Below are 17,897 nucleotides of genomic sequence, written 5' to 3' on the forward strand. Positions count from 1 at the left end.
CTACTTTACCAGATTCATTGATTGGCTCTAGTAGTTTTCTGGTAGCATTTTTAGGATTTTCTATGTATACTATCATGTCATCTGCAAACAGTGACAGTTTTACTTCTTCTTTTACGATTTGGATTCCTTTTACTTCTTTTTCTTCTCTGACTGCCGTGGCTAGAACTTCCAAAACTATGTTGAATAATAGTGGTGAGAGTTGGCACCCTTGTCTTTTTCCTGATCTTAGAGGAAATGGTTTTAGTTTTTCACCATTGAGAATGATGTTTGTTGTGGGTTTGTCATATATGGCCTTTTATGTTGAGGTAAGTTCCCTCTATGCCTACTTTCTGCAGAGTTTTTATCATAAATGGGTATTGAATTTTGTCAAAAGCTTTTCCTGCATCTATTGAGACAATAATTTAATTATTAAATTTAATTTTTAAATTAAATTTCATTTTATTATTAGTAATTTAATTGTTTAATTTGTTAATATGGTGTATCACATTGATTGATTTGCATATAATGAAGAATCCTTGCATCCCTGGGATAATTCCCACTTGGTCATGGTGTATGATCTTTTTAATATGTTGTTGGATTCTGTTTGCTAGTATTTTGTTGAGGATTTTTGAGTCCATGTTCATCAGTGATATTGGTCTGTAATTTTCTCTTTTTGTGACATCTTTATCTGGTTTTGGTATCAGGGTGGCCTCATAGAATGAGTTTGGGAGTGTTACTCCCTCTGCAATCTTTTGGAAGAGTTTCAGAAAGATAGGTGTTAGCTCTTCTCTAAATGTTGGATAGAATTGTCCTGTGAAGCCATCTGGTCCTGGATTTTTGTTTGTTGGAAGATTTTTAATTACAGTTTCAATTTCACTATTTGTGATTGGTCTGTTTATATTTTCTATTTCTTCCTGGTTCAGTCTTGAAAGTTTGTACCTGTCTAAGAATTTGTCCATTTCTTCCAAGTTGTCCATTTTCTTCACATATAGTTGTTTGTAGTAGTCTCTTATGCTCCTTTGTATTTCTGTGCTGTCAGTTGTAATTTCTCTTTTTTCATTTCTAATTTTATTGATTTGAATCCTCTCCCTTTTTTTCTTGGTGAGTCTGGCTAGGTTTATCAATTTTGTTTGTCTTCTCGAAGAACCAACTTTTAGTTTTGTTGATCTTTGCTATTGTTTTCTTCATTTCTATTTCATTTATTTCTGCTCTGATCTTTATGATTTCTTTCCTTCTACTAACTTTGGGAGTTTTTTTGTTGTTGTTCTTCTTCTTTCTCTAGTTGCTTTAGGTGTAAGGTTAGATTGTTTATTTGAGATTTTTCTTGTTTCCTGAGGTGAGATTGAATTGCTATAAACTTCCCTCTTAGAACTGCTTTTGCTGCATTCCATAAGTTTTAGGTCATTGTGTTTTCACTGTCATTGTTTCTATGTATTTTTTAATTTCCTCTTTGATTTCTCCAGTGATTTCTTGGTTATTTAGTAGCATACTGTTTAACCTCCATGTGTTTATGTTTTTTACAGTTTTTTTTTTACTGTAATTGATTTCTAATCTCATAGAGCTGTGGTCAGAAAGGATGCTTGATATAATTCCAATTGTCGTAAATTTACCGAGGCTTGATTTGTGAGCTAAGATGTGATCTATCCTGGAGAATGTTCCGTATACACTTGAGGCAAAAGTGTATTCTGCTGCTTTTGGGTGGAATGTCCTATAAATATCAATGAAATCTATCTGGTCTATTGTGTCATTTAAAGCTTGTGTTTCCTTATTTATTTTCTGTTTGGATGATCCGTCCATTGGTGTAAGTGGGGTGTTAAAGTCCCCACTATTATTGTGTTGCTGTTGATTTCCCCATTTATGGCTGTTAGCATTTGCCTTATGTATTGAGGTGCTCCTATGATGGGTGTATAAATATTTATAATTGTTATATCTTCTTCTTGGATTGATCCCTTGATCATTATGTAGTGTCCTTCCCTGTTTCTTGTAACAGTCTTTATTTTAAAGTCTATTTTGTCTGATATGAGTATTGCCACTCCAGCTTTCTTTTGATTTTCATTTGCATGGAATATCTTTTTCCATCCCCTCACTTTCAGTCTGTATGTGTCCCTAGGTCTGAAGTGGGTCTCTTGTAGACAGCACATACATGTGTCTTGTTTTTGTATCCATTCAGCCAGTCTGGGTCTTTTGGTTGGAGCATTTAATCCATTTACATTCAAGGTAATTATCGATATGTATGTTCCTATTACCATATTCTTAATTGTTTTGCATTTGTTTTTGTGGGTCTTTTTCTTCTCTTGTGTTTCCTGACTAGAGAAGTTTCTTTAGCATTTGTTGTAAAGCTTGTTTGGTGGTGCTGAATTCTCTTAGCTTTGATTATCTGTAAAGCTTTTGATTTCTCTGTTGAATCTGAATGAGATCCTTGCTGGGTGGGGTAATCTTGGTTGTAGGTTTTTCCCTTTCATCACTTTAAATATATCCTGCCACTCCCTTCTGGTCTGCAGACTTTCTGCTGTAAAATCAGCTGATAACCTTATGGGGATTCCCTTGTATGCTATTTGTTGCTTCTCCCTTGCTGCTTTTAATACTTTTTCTTTGAATTTAATTTTTCTTAGTTTGATTAATATGCGTCTTGGTGTGTTTCTCCTTGGGTTTATCCTGTATGGACTCTGCAATTCCTGGACTTGGGTGGCTATTTCTTTTCCCATCTTAGGGAAGTTTTTGACTCTAATCTCTTCAGATATTTTCTCAGACCCTTTCTCTTTCTCTTCTTCTTCTAGGACCACTATAATTCGAATATTGGCGCATTTAATGTTGTCCTAGAGGTCCCTGAGACAGTCCTCATTTCATTCTTTTTTCTTTATGCTGCTCTTCAGCAGTTATTTCCACCATTCTATCTCCCAGCTCACTTATTCATTCTTCTGCCTCAGTTATTCTGCTATTGATTCCTTCTAGAGTATTTTTCATTTCAGTTATTGTGTTGTTCATCACTGTTTGTTTGTGCTTTAGTTCTTCTAGGTCCTTGTTACACATTTCTTGTATTTTTTCAATCCATGCCTCCATTCTATTTCCAAGATTTTGGATCATCTTTACTATCATTACTCTGGATTATTTTTCAGGTAGGTTGCCTATTTCCTCTTCATTTATTTGCTCTTATAGGTTTTTACCTTGCTCCTTCATCTGTAACATTTATTTGTCATCTCGTTTTTTTGTTTTGTGGGGCTGTGTTCCTGTTGTGCTGGTTGTTCGGCCTGAGGCATCCAGCACTGGAGTGTGCAGGCAATTGGTTGGAGCTGCGTCTTGGTGCTGCGATGAGGACCTCTGGGAGAGCTTACACCAATTAACATTCCTTAGGGTCTGAGCTTCTCTTTACTCCAGTGTTTTGGACTCCACACACCCACCACAGGAGCTCAGGCAAGACCCTGCAAGCCACACAGTGCGGCAAAAAAAAAAAAAAAAAAAAAGGCAACAAGCAAAAAAGAGCAGAACAATAACAACAAATAAAAAATAAAATAAAATTAGAAAAATTAAAAGTACATTAGTAAAAATAAAAATGAAATCACCACAACAAAACAAAACAGAACCACAACAGCAAAAAAAAATATATAAAATTTTAAAAATGAAAAAATAAAATAAAAAATAAGATTAAAAGATAAGAATTTTTTTAAAAAAGGCTGGAGGAGGCCTGGGGGCTGTGAGGCTCAGGCCCAGGACCTGCACAGCCAGAAAAGGCCTTAGCGGGCAGTGGGGCTTAGACCTGGGACCTATGCAGCCAGAAAAGCCCTTAGTTGAGGAGTGAGGGTTAGGTCCAGGACCCGTGCGGCTGGAAGAGGCCTCAGCAGGGGTGCTTAGGCCCAGAATCTGACCGGCCAGATGGGGGGATTCAGGCCCAGGAGGCTTGCCAGGGCGCAAGTGGCAGGGGAGATGCTGGCCGCGTTCCCCTCTGATCCCCCAATCCCCAGAAGGTCCCTCTCCGTCCCCATCAATCCCCACGCCATGAGTGGGCCCCTCCGAGTGTGGGAACCTCTCCCCTCCCTCAGCCTCCCTCAGGGGTGCCAGTCCCATCCTACCTCCAACTTTTCTTCCCCCCCTCCTTCCTTCCCATGTCCTACCTGGTGGCATGGGGATTCCTTCTGTCCCCTTGAGGGTGTCTGAGGTCCTCCACCAGCACCTAGTCGATGCCCTACTTGTGAGGAGACACAAACTGTGTCCTCCTACTCCACCATCTTCACTCCACCCCTAACAATAAGGAATTTTAAAGCAATGGCACTGTACTAGTTCGTAACAAAGTACTGGCCACACACCTTATAGTTGATGTTCCCACATAAGTGTATCTAAAGCCATTGCTGTGTAGAGACTTCATGTGACAAGTCCTGCCTGTACTTTGGGGCTTGTGCCTTCTTTTTACTTTTTTTTTTTTCCCATGAGTAAAGTGTTTCTCTAAGTTCTGTTGCTTTCCTTTTACTTAGTAACCTGTATTTTCAGGGAACAGGTAGACAGGGTGAAGTGGGAGAGGCCAGATGAATATAGTAATTCACATTTCAATCCCTGTAGATTGAAAAATATTTGAATTTGGCTTTTTGAGTTTGTGTGTTTACCAGTTTCATGAACACAATTCCTGAGGAAGTAAAGGATTTCTCTCCCTTTTGTTATGTGTTGGAAGTCCACATAAATGTGTAATGTTATGTAAAAAATATGTACACACTAATACATGTATATATAGGAATATCTTTGTCATTTATATATAGTGTTATCAGAACTTACAGCCTTTAAGGAGGTATGTGAGACTTTTGAAATGCACTCAAAAGACCTCAGTTATAACAACAAAAGAATGTCTCCAAGCATTGCCAAACATTTCTTTGCAAGCAAATTCATCTCTTGTTGAGAACAATTAAACAAGAAAATTAATTGAGTTGTGTTTCATTGAGGAAGACTTTCTAGGAAAATTCACTGTTTTCCTTTGTACAGTTGCAGAGAACACTTCTGTGTCCAGATATTGGTTGGTGGGTGGTGGTTCAACATTGACCAATTCTCCTGTATCAGCTGGATGTACTACCATTCAAAATTCCAGCAATATCTACCTAGAGTTAATGTCACATCCCACAAGTTAAGGGCTCAGTCCCACAAGACTGCCCCCACTTCAGTTGCCAATTGCAAATCCCTGGTTGTCACCTATACTTCTGACTGACTGGTGATAAATCCAGGATCCCATAACTTTCTCCTCAATTTCAGTAATTTGTTAAACAATTCAATTTGTTAAACACAGCAGAACTCAGGGAAACACGTTTACTGGTTAAAATAAAGGATATGGTAAAAGGATCCAGATGAACAACAAGGTCAAGAAGTACATAGGGCAAGGTCCAGAAGGGTTCTGAGTACAGGAACTTCTGTCATTGTGCACTTGGGTACATCACCTGCTGGCCTGTGGATGTGTCCACCAACCTGGAAGCTCTCTTACTCTCATACTTTAAGGATTTTTATGGAGACTTCATCAAGTAGGCATGATCGATTATTGACTCATTTTCCAGCCCTTCTCCACTCTCCAGAGAATGGGGGGAGGCTGAGCTGAGAATGGGAGGCTGAGCTGAGAATGGGAGGCTGAGCTGAAAGTTCCAAGCTTTTAACCATGGGTTGGTTTTTCTAGTGATCAGTTCCCAGCCAGGAGCCCACCAAGAGTTGCCTCATTAGAACAAAAGGAATTTAGGGGCTCTGTGCCAGACGTTTCTATTACTCAGGAAATTAAAAAGTGTTAGGAGCTAGGTGTCAGGAACCAGGGTCAAAGACTAAATATTAGGAACTGGGGGTAAAATATACATATGATATATATATATATCTCATATGTGAAAAAATGTATATATATAATTTCACAAAGACAAATATAATAGAAACAGTCAGTCATCTAAATTTATCATAGTTTCTTTTGCATTTTCTTTTAGGATTTAGAAGAAGAACGCTATTTATCTGTGGACAGTTCTCATACTTGCTTTTTGTGGTATTATAAGGTTATGTAAGTAATGCAGAAGAAAGGTAATTAATGTGTTTTAAGAGTATTTAGCTTTAGTTAACCACAAATTGATTATCTGCATTATAGTTTCCGTATAAGCTTTTATTCACCAATCAAGATACCCTCAAATGTACCCAACTAATGCCCAACTAATAGTGAAGAACAAACAGTAAAAATAACAATAACAACCACTATTTGAACATATACTGCTTCTACATGGTCATACTTTATGTAAATTAGCTATGTCAGTTTTCATAATAACCAGTTAAATGTAAGTATTACTATCTTTATTATAAATGAGGAAATGTAAGCTTGGATAAGTTAAATAATTTGGAAAAAATATGCAGCTACTAAAAGATAGCATTGGAAATTGACTCTGGTTTTTCAGATTACAGGCTTCTTTTGTTTCCATTGTATACATTATATTCCAAAAGCACTCTCGTTTTCTTAGATAGCTCTTCAAACTCTTTTTAACATGATGGTGAATGAATATAACTAAGAAGGAAAAACTGGTACAAGAAAAAATAGTTAATCGCATTATAAAATCAATAAGTAAAATGCATCAATGAATCAGAGTTGTTTTTTTTTTTTTTTGGTATCATAGTCCAAGCATATCCTAAGCACTGTGTAGGATAAAAAGAACTGTCTTATGTGGTCCCTGCTCTCCAGATGACTGTAATGTACCTAATTCTTTTTATCTACTTAACATCCCTTCCTTTGAGGGAAACATCCCTCCCCTAGTCTGTGGTGAAATTATTAATTTCATGTGATTTATGTGGTACTACCTCCACAACCCCACATTTCATTGGCCACAGCAATTAGTTGAGGATGGCCATATGACCCAAACAGAACCTATCAGAATACTTGTGTCTTCAGTAAATCATAATTGTTGCCGATAATTTCACTGTCCTGGTTCACGTGGTCCCTTAAAGTCAGATGGCTCTGCAGTTTATGTGTAACCTTTGAATTGAAAGTCCTGATAACTAGATTTCAGCAAGCCTCACCAGGAGTACACATTTACCCATTCTTCACTGAATTACTGCCACTCTCCCAGGGTCTTACCAAGAAGCAAGGTTATGTAAGTAATGCAAAAGAAAAGTAATTAATGTGTTTTAAGGGTATTTAGCTTTAGTTAACCACAAATGGATTAGCTGATATATTTGTCTATACTTGAGCAGATGCTGCATTATCTGTATTACTATAACTTTATTTTTTAAATCTTGAGAAGTGATAGTACAAATACCCACCCCACCCTGACCCCAACTCTTGTCCTCCTTCAGGAATTTCTTAGCTATATCATGGGCCCATTTTTCCTTCCTATAAATTTTTGGAATTGGTTTGTCAAATTCTACAAAAACCTTAGTTGGGATTTTTATAATTTGTCTAAATATTTTAATCAATTTGGGGTGTCTTTCTACTCCTGAATAATATATAACCCTCCATTTGCTTAGGTCTTTTTACATGTCTGCCAATAAGATTTTGTAATTTTTAATAAAGGTTCCAGGACATTTTTATTAGACTTATTCCTAGGTACTCTTTCTTTTCTTGCTATTATAAATAGTCAAATTTTTAAATTACAATTTCTAACTAGTTACTCCTGTTGTATAGGATACAATTTACTTTTGAATGTTGATTTTTGCATTCAGCAACATTGCTAAACTCTTATATTGTGATAATTTATTTATATATTCTCTTGGAATTTAAAAAAATCAGATTACTTGCAAATAATGATGATTTTGTTTTTCCTTCTGATAAGTATGGCTTCCATTCCTTTTATTCTTACTGCATGTCTAGAACATCAAATACAATGTTTCTTAGAAGGGTGATAGCAGGTCTCCTTATTTATTTATTTTTTTAAATTTACTTATTTATTTATTTATTTTTGGCTGTGTTGGGTCTTCGTTTCTGTGCGAGGGCTTTCTCTAGTTGTGGTGAGCGGGGGCCACTCTTCATCGCGGTGCGCGGGCCTCTCACTATCGTGGCCTCTCTTGTTGGGAGCACAGGCTCCAGACGCGCAGGCTCAGCAGTTGTGGCCCACGGGCCCAGTTGCTCCGCGGCATGTGGGATCTTCCCAGACCAGGGCTCGAACCCGTGTCCGCTGCATTGGCAGGCAGACTCTCAACCACTGCACCACCAGGGAAGCCCAGGTCTCCTTATTTTATTCCTGATCTTAAAAGGAAGGCTCTCATCATTTCACTATTTTGTATAATATTTGTTACAGCTTATGAGTTAAACTTTACCTGGTTAAGGAAGTTCCCTTTTATTCCAGGGTGGCTGTGAATTTTTTTATGAATTGGTGTTGAAATTTATTCAAAGCTTTTTTCTCTTCCACATAAAAGTTCATACTGTTTTTCTCTTTTGCTATGTTAATCTGATGGATAATAGTTATTAATATTTCCATATTAAACTAACCTTGTGTTTCTGGAATAAGCCAACTTGGTCTTGATGAATTAACTTTCATATACATTGATAGATTCCATTTGCTAATATTGTTTAGTTTTTTTGTGTGCGAATATACATGAGTGAGATTGGCCTGTGGTTTTACCCCCCTTGTACTATCCTTTTCTTCTTTTGATATCAAGGCTATGCTAGACTCATCATGTAAGTTAGGATGAGTTGTTCTTTTCTATTCTCTGAGAGATTTTGTATAAGATTGGAAATATATGTTCCTTGAATATTTGATGGAAACTTGCATAGAAATCTACCTGGACCTGGATTTTTTGAGTGTGTGGGGGAAAATTTTATAACTATTAACTCAATTTCTTTAATGGTTAAAATCCTATTTTGGAGTTCTAATTCTTATAAAATCCATTTTTGTAGTATTTTTTTTCCAGGAATTCATCCATGTCTTCAGTTAGCAAAATTAGTATCAATTTTAATGTCATAAAGTTGTCCATAATATCCTCTTATATTTGTTTAATCTCTGAAATAATTGTAGGTATGCCTCTCTTTTATCATTTCTAATATTTTTATTTATGCCTTCCTTCTATTTCCTTGTTCTTCTTCCTAGAGATATTTCTATTTTATTAGTCTTTTCAAAGAACCATCTTTTGGCTTTATTGAGCTTTTGTATTGTTGTCTATTTTATCTCAATTTGTTTTTTACATTATTTCTTTTTTTGAGTTTGTTTTTCTAAAATTTTTGAGTTAGTTATTTAGCCTACTAGGCTTAAGACTTCCCTTTTTTTCAAATGTATGTGTTTAAGGAAATAAAATTTCTTCTAAGTACCTCTATAGCTGCATCAACAAATATTGGAATATCTCATAATTGTAATTTTTCATTATTGCTCAGAAATAATTCTAGTAACTGCTACAATTTGTTTGACCAATGAGTTGTTTAGAAATGCATTTTTAAATTTACAGACATGAGTCTTTTAAATTATTGTTTTGTTATTGAATTCTAACCTAATTGTATTGTGATCACAAAAGTGTTAGAATCAAATCTTTGGCTTAGCATGTAGTCAAATTTTATAAATGTCTCGTGTGTAACTAAAGAAAATATATTTTCCTATTGTTGGATGAAGTATGCTATTTATGTCCAGTAGATCAGGTGTGTTAAGTGTACTGTTCAAATCTTGTGTACTTATTTGACTCATTGTTGACTTGATATTGGCTAAAATTTCCCACTATGATGGTAGATATGTCACTTTTCCTTGTAGGTATCTAAATTTTTGCTTTTTATTTTGAGTTTATCTTTTAGGTGCATATAACTTTAGAATTATTAAGATTTTTTGAAGAATTGAGACTTTGTTTGTAGTGACCTTGTTTCTCACTTATAATGCTTTTCACCTTATGTTCTGTCTTATATTAATATGTTCATGTATCTTTAACCTTTGATTTTCAAGGCCTTAGAATTATTTTTCATTGACTTCTGGCTTCTGCTATTTCAGTTGAGAAGTCTGCTCTCTGTCTAATGGTTTTTCCTTTTTAGGTAATCATTATTTTCTCTGTAGCTGTTTTAAGAAGTTCAACCTTACCTTTGGAGTTTTGCGATTGTAGGTTTCTTTATATTTATCCTACTTTTGATTTATTATAGTTCCTGAATCTGAAGATTAAAGCCTTTCATCAATTCTGAAAATTCAGTTACTATCTTTTCAAATACTGGTTTTCTCTCATTCTCTTTCTTCTTTCTTCTTAAATTTCCATAATAGAAACATTCCACCATTTCATTCTGTCCTTCCTGATGCTTCAGATCTTTTCATATTTCCTATCTTTTTATTTCCCATGACTCATTCTAGACTATTTTTTCAAATGTTTCTTTCAGTTTTCTAGTTCTCTCATCATCTGTTAAAAATTTTTAATTACTAAAATCCTACTATCTAGAGGAAAGTACCATTGTATACTATATTCTACCATTTCTGCATTATTGCATCCATAACTGCCTATGTAATCTGTTGGGTGCAGTGCAAAATGAATATGGCGGGCCTCTGGTTCAAAAGCCAAGGGAAAAATACCATTAAAAGTATTAAATATAAAGCTTTTCCTTTCTTCTGTGGTCACTCTCTACCCATCATGGCACTTTTTATTTGGAATTTAATGTCATGCTCCCTTGGACATGAGAATACTCTTGGGTCAATTGCAAACTCATATAGTCACCAGGTTTAGCATGTGTGCAGCCCATTAGCTGCTCAGTTTTCCCTCTCAACAGTCATTGGACTGACATATAATACTTCAGCCAGAGGTGGGGTCTGAAGAAATCAAACCAGACATCTTCCCTTACAGTGGGCCTACCACCTCAACCCATAGCTGATAGGCATCCCACAAGGATATTGCAACCTCTGCACTGTGACACCCTTGGTACCTGGATTGGGGGTGGGTAAGAAGCTCATCCTTGCCTAGATGAGACCTCCATCAGCCACACCATAATTTTGCTAGCTGGGGTATGGGGAGGACAATTGCTGGCATGCCTTACTTCAAGATGTCACAGGACTTAAACACCCTATGCTGACCCTCCTCATACCTGAGCCCAGAACTAGTTTTCAGGACAAGGAGTGAGAAGGGGAAGGCCAGGCAGGACCCAAGGTGCCGGGGCATAAATGAGTGGGTGGCCAAGAGTCTGTCCCATAGGGAAGATAGGTAATAGGAGACAGTATTACATGAGCCAAACCCCCAAGTGCATGCTTCATTTTCCTATCATACTTCACATACAAACCACAAGTTCAAAGATACATGTATTAAGAATTTCAAGACAGAGACTGCAAAGCATTAAACCTCAAGTACAAGGCCCTGCTGAGCACTGCCTCTCTTCCCTGGGCTTTTCTAACCTATTGACTCTGCCCACAAACCAGAATTCTGACCCGAGGGAAGAGAATTCATGGATCAGGTACCGTATTAGCAACTAAACTCTCTTGCTTTATTCTCTCTCTCCCCTAGGGTTAGAATACAGAAGAGGAAGGGAGAAGAATCCAAGGGGTCATGCTCAAATTATCATCTTTTTCAAATTCACTGTAACACTGTTCTGCTTCATCAGTCTATCCCAGTACTCTCTGCCTACTATCTGTCTATCTACTTAAACTGCTTTGGCAACGTCACTGAAAGTTTAATGGGATTTTTTTAGTCCTTTTACTGTTTGATTTCTGTACCACATTTAATGCTGGGTATCACTTATTTCTTCTTAAAACTCTTTCATTCCTTCACTAACCCAATACCAGTATCTTCTCTGTCTTTCTTTTTATTATACATTATTGTTAACTATAGTCACCATGCTGTACATCAGATCCCCAGAACTTATTCATCTTCTTCCTCTGCTGTGCAGAAACATTTTAGTTTAATGTATTCTCACTTTTTGATTTTTACTTTTGTTGCTCGTGCTTTTGATGTCATATACAAAAACTCATTGCTAAGCCTGATATCAAAGAGATTCTTCCCTATGTTTTCTTCTAGGAGTTTCACAATTTCGGGTATAATATTTAAGTTCTCAGTCCATTTTGAGTTGATTTTTTAAAAAATTTTATTTATTTTTGGCTGCGTTGGGTTTTCGTTGCTGTGCGCGGGCTTTCTCTAGTTGCAGCGAGTGGGGGCTACTCTGTAGTGATGTGTGGGCTTCTCATTGCGGTGGCTTCTCTTGTTGTGGAGCATGGGCTCTAGATGCGTGGGCTTCAGTAGTTGTGGCTTGCGGGCTCTAGAGCACAGGCTCAGTAGTTGTGGCACGCGGGCTCAGTAGTTGTGGCGCATGGGCTTAGTTGCTCCGCGGCATGTGGGATCTTCCCAGACCAGGGCTCAAACCCTTGTCCCCTGCATTGGCAGGCAGATTCTTAACCACTATGCTACCAGGGAAGTCCTTGAGTTGATCTTTTGAGTGGTATAAGGTAAGGGTCCAGTTTCATTGTTTTGCATATGGATATCCAATTTTTCCAACACTATCTCTTCAAGATTATTCTTTGCCCATATCCTGTTCTTGGCGCCCTTGTCAAATATTAGTTGACCATATTTGTGAGGATTTAATTCTGGGCCCTTATTCTGCTCCATTGCTCCATGTATCTATTTTAATGCCAGTACCATACCATTTTGATTACTATAGATTTGTATTATACTTTGAAATCAGGAAATGTGATGCCTCTGGCTTTGTTCTTTCTCAGGATTGCTTTGACTCTTTGGGGTCTTTGGGGTTCCATATGTATTTCAGAATTGTTTCTTCTACTCCTGTGAAAATTCCGTTGGAAATTTGATACGAATTTCATTGACTGTATAGAAGGTTTTGGGTAGTATGAACATTTTAACAATATTAACTCTTCCAATCCATGAACCTGGGATATTTTTCCATTTATTTAAGTGTTCTTCAATTTCTTTCATCAATGTCTTATAATTTTTGGTATATAGATCTTTCACTTCCATGGTTAAATTTATTCCTACGTATTTTATTATTTGTATTGCTATTGTTGCTTTCTTTATTTCTTTTTCAGATAGTTGATCATTAGTATATAGAAATACAACTGATTTCTGCATGTTGATTTTGTATGCTGCAGCTTTCCTGAATTTATTGATTAGTTCTAACAATTTTGGGGTGGACTCTTTAGGATTTTCTATATACAAGATTATATCATCAACAAACAGAGACAATTTTACTTCTTTCTTTCCAATTCAGATGCCTTATGTTTCTTTTTCTTGCCTGATTGCTTTCACTAGGACTTCAGTTATTATGTTGAATAGAAATGGTGAGAGTGAGTGCCCTTGTCTTGTTCCTGACCTTAAAGGAAAAGCTTTCAACCTTTCATGTTTGAGTAGATGTTAGCTGTGGTGTGTCATATCTTGCCTTTATTATGATGAAGTATGTTCCTTCTATATCCAATTTGTTGAGGGTTTTTATCAATCAAGGATAATGTATTTTGTCAAATGCTTTTTCTGCATGTACTGAGATGATCAAATGATTTTTGTCTTTTAGTCTATTAATGTGGTTATCACATTGATTTATTTTCATATATTGCATTCCAGGGACAAATCTCACTTGATCATTGTGTATGATCCTTTTAATATGCTGTTGAATTTGGTTAGCTAGTATGTCACTGAGAATTTTTGGATCTGTATTCATCAGGGATGTTGTCCTGTAGTTTTCTTTTCTTGTAGTGCCCTTATCTGGTTTTGATATTGGGGTAATGCTGCATTGCAAAAAGGGTTTTGAAATATCCATTCCTCTTCAGTTTTTTGGAAGAGTTTGGGAAGAATTGATATCAATTCTTCTTTAAATGCTTGGTAGAATTCACCAGTGAAGCCATCAAATACTGGGCTTTTTCTTTGTTGGGAGATTTTTGCTTATTGATTCAAGCGCCTGACTCATTATTGGTTTGTCTGATACTCTGTTTCTTCATGATTTATTCTTGGTAGGTCGTATATTTTTAGGAATTCATCCATTTCTACTAGATTGTCCAATATTTTGGCCTATAATTGTTCATAGTAGTCTTTTATGATTTTTAAAAAAATTTCTGTAGAATTGGTAGTGATTTTCTCATTTTCATTTCTGATTTCAGTAATTTGAGTCTTCTTTCTTTTTTCATAGGTAGTCTAGCTAAAGTTTTGCCAATTTTGTTTATCTGTTTAAAAAAATTCTTAGTTTTATTCTTTTTTTTTTTGGTCTCATTTATTTCTATTCTATTTCATTGTTATTTCCTCTCCTTTGCTAACTTTGAATTGAGTTTCTTTTTTTTTTTTTCTATTTTCTTCAGGTATAAAGTTATATTGTTTATTTGAGGTCTTTTTTCTGAGTGTGGGCATTTATCACTATAAATTTCCCTTCTTGACTTGAACTTTTATTGCTCCATCTCATAAGTTTTGTTATGTTGTGTTTTTATTTTCATTGTTTTAAGATATTTTTTGCTTTTCCTTTTTTATTTCATCTTTGACCCATTGGTTGTTCAGAAATGTGTTGTTTAATTTACACATATTTGTGAATTTTCTAGTATTCCTTCTGTTATGGATCTAGTTTCATACCATGGTATGAAAAGATAAAGAAAAATCAGAAAAGATACTTAGTATGATTTCAATCTTTTAAAATTCGCTAAGACTTGTTTTTACCTCACATTTGATCTATCCTGAAGAATGTTCCATGTGTGCTTGAGAAGACTGTGCATGCTGCTGTTGGATGGAATGTTCTTTAGGCCCATTTGGTGTAAAGTATAGTTCAAGTACAACATTCCTTTATTGATTTTCTGTCTAGATGATCTGTCCATTGTTGAAAATGGAATCCTCTACTATTATTATATTGTTGTCTATTTCTCCTTTTAGATCTGTTAGTTTTTCCTTAATATATTAGGTGCTCTGATGTTGGGTGCATATATATTTACAATTGTTATTTCCTCTTGAATAATTGGTTGTTATCATTATATATTGAATTTCTTTGTCTCTTGTTACACTTTTTTACTTAAAGTCTATTTTTCCTGATATAAGTATAGCTATCCCTGCTCTTTTTTTGGTTTTCATTTACCTGGAATATATTCTACCATCCCTTCACTTTGAGCCTATATATGTCCTTGAAGCTGAGGTGAGTCTTTTATAGGCAACATATAGTTGGGTCTTGTTTTTTTTTATCCACGCAGCCACTGTATGCCTTTTGATTGGAGAATTTTATCCATTTACATTTAAAGTATTTTTTTAAAGATAAGGACTTGTTAATGCTGTTTTATTAATTATGTTCTGGCTCTTTTGTATCCCTTTGTTCCTTTCTTCCTCTCTTGCTGTTCTTTTGTGAATTGATGATTTTCCATAATGGTATTCTTTTACTCCCTTCTATTCATCTTGTATGTATCTGCTATAACTGGTGTGTGTGTGGTTGAAACATCTTATAGATATAACAGATTGTCTTTTCTTTTTTTATTGAAATATAGTTGATACACAATACTGTGTTAGTTTCAGGTGTACAACAAAATGATTTAGTTTTATGTACATATATTTCTTTCAGATTATTTTCCATTATAGGTTATTAGTAGATTTTGAATATAGTTCCCTGTGCTATACAGTAAATCCTTGTTGCTTATCTATTTTATGTATAGTAGTTTGTATATGTTAATCCCATACTCCTAATTTATACCCGCTTCCCATTCCGCTTTGGTAACCATAAGTTTATTTTGTATGTCTGTGACTTAGTTTCTGTTTTGTATATAGATTCACTTTATTATTTTTTAGATCCCACATATAAGTGGAATATAATATTTGTCTTTCTCTGACTTTCTTCACTAAGTGTAATATTCTCTAGGTCCATCCATTATTGCTGCAAATGGCCATAATTCATTCTTTTTATGGCTGAGTAATATTCCATTGTATATATGTACCACATCTTCTTTATCCATTCCTCTGTTGATGGACATTTAGGTTGCTTCCATGTCTTGGCTATTGTAAATAGTGCTGCTATGAACGTTGGGGTGCATGTATCAAATTAGAGTTTTTGTCTTTTCTGGATATATACCCAGGAGTGGGATAGCTGGATCATATGGTAGCTCTGTTTTTGGTTTTTAAAGGAACTTCCATATTGTTTTCCATAGTGGCTGCACCAGTTTGTATTCCCACCAACAATTTAGGAGGGTTACCTTTCCTCCACACCCTCTCCAGCATTTATTAACTGTAGGCTTTTGATGATAGCCATTCTGACCAGTGTAAGGTGATACTTCATTGTAGTTTTGATTTGCATTTCTCTTAATAATTAGCAGCATTCAGCCTCATTTATGTGCCTGTTGGCCATCTCTATGCATTCTTTGGAGAAATGCCTATTTAGAGGTCTTTTGCCCAATTTTTGATTGGGTTGTTTGTTTTTATGATATTGAGTTGTGTGAACCATTTGTATATTTTAGATATTAACGCTTTGTCAGTTGCATCATTTGCAAATATTTCTCCCTTTCCATAGGTTTTATTTTCATTTTGTTGATGGTTTCCTTTGCTGTGCAATAGCTTTTAAGTTTAATTGGGTCCCATTTGTTTATTTTTGCTTTTATTTCTTTTGCCTTGGGAGACTGATCTAAGAAAACATTGGTACAATTTATGTCAGAGAATGTTTTGCCTATGTTCTCTTCTAGGAGTTTTATGATGTACTATTTTATATTTAGGTCTTTAAACCATTTTCAGGTATTTTTTAATATGGTGTATGGGAGTGTTCTAATTTCATTGATTTACATGTAGCTGTCCAGCTTTCCCAATACCACCTGTTGAAGAAACTGCCTTTTCACTGTTATATATTCTTGCCTCCTTTGTCACAGATTATTTGACCATAGGTTTGTGGGTTTGTTTCTGAGCTCTCTGTTCTGATCCATTGATCTACATATCTGTTTTTGTGCCAATACCACATGTTTTGATTATGTAGCTTTGTAGGATAGTCTGAAGTCTGAGGTTTATGCCTCCAGCTTTGTTCTTTTTCCTCAGGATTACTTTGGCAATTCTGGGTCTTTTGTGGTTCCATATAAGTTTTAGGATTATTTGTCCTAGTTCTGTGAAAAAATGTCATGGGTATTTTGATAGGGATTGCACTAAATCTGTAGATTGCTTTGGGTAGTATGGCCATTTTAACAATATTAACTCTTCCCATCCAAGAGCATGGGCTATCTTTCCATTTCTTTAAATTATCTTCAATTTACTTTATCAGTGTTTTATAGTTTTCAATGTATAGATTTTTCACCTCCTTGGTTAAGTTTGTTCCTATTTTTTTGAATGAGATTTCAACAGGACTGTTTTTTTACTTTCTCTTTCTGATATTTCATTGTTAGTATAAAAATGCAACAGATTTCTATATATTAATCCTTTATCCTGCTACCTTGCTGAATTCATTTATTAGTTCTAATAGTTTTTGTGTGGAGACTTTAGGTTTCTCTATATAGAGTATCATGTCATCTGCAATAGTGACAGTTTTACTTCTTCCCTTCCAATTTGGATATCTTTTATATATGTCTCTTGTCTGATTGCTGTGGGTAGGACATCCAATACTATGTTGAAGAGAAATGGTGAGTGTGGGGATCCTTGTCTTGTTGCAGATTTTAGTGGGAAGGGTTTCAGCTTTTCAGTGTTGAGCATTATGTTGGCTGTGGGTTTGTCATAAATGGCTTTTATTATATTGAGATATGTTCCACATATACCCACTTTGGTGAGAGTTTTTATCTTGAATGGATGTTGAATTTTGTCAAATGCTTTCTCTGTGTCTGTTGAGATGATCATGTGGTTTTTGTCTTTACTTTTCTAAATGAGGTGGCTGTGCTGCTGCCTGGGACCAGGGCTGCCAGATTTGGTGCTAAGCTGCGGTGTGGAGTGGATGGAGCCAGGGCACTCTGACTGGCTTCTTGCCTTATACTCCTGTCCAGGGCCTGTCCACCCGAGATTTAGTGCCTAGCCCCACGTTCTTGTGGTGCAGCCCTGTGTGCACACTGACAGTGTCTGCTACATCTAGACTCACCACCACTGTGTACACATGCTGATAATGGGCTCTGAGGCTCCCCCTAATCATACCC

At 35.8% G+C, this 17,897-nt stretch overlaps 1 protein-coding gene across 1 annotated transcript in view; it reads left to right on the forward strand.

Moving 5' to 3' along the window:
* The window catches only part of CATSPERE (catsper channel auxiliary subunit epsilon), a 271,733-nt gene that overhangs the window by 41,009 nt on the left and 212,827 nt on the right, over positions 1-17,897 (forward strand). Inside the window, exon 5 of the mRNA XM_068538508.1 lies at positions 5,913-5,983. Coding sequence (XP_068394609.1) covers positions 5,913-5,983 — 71 coding nt within the window. The remainder of the gene's footprint in view (positions 1-5,912; positions 5,984-17,897) is intronic.

Source organism: Eschrichtius robustus, chromosome 3 (genome assembly GCF_028021215.1).
Source record: "Eschrichtius robustus isolate mEscRob2 chromosome 3, mEscRob2.pri, whole genome shotgun sequence".
Taxonomy (NCBI): Eukaryota; Metazoa; Chordata; class Mammalia; order Artiodactyla; family Eschrichtiidae; genus Eschrichtius; species Eschrichtius robustus.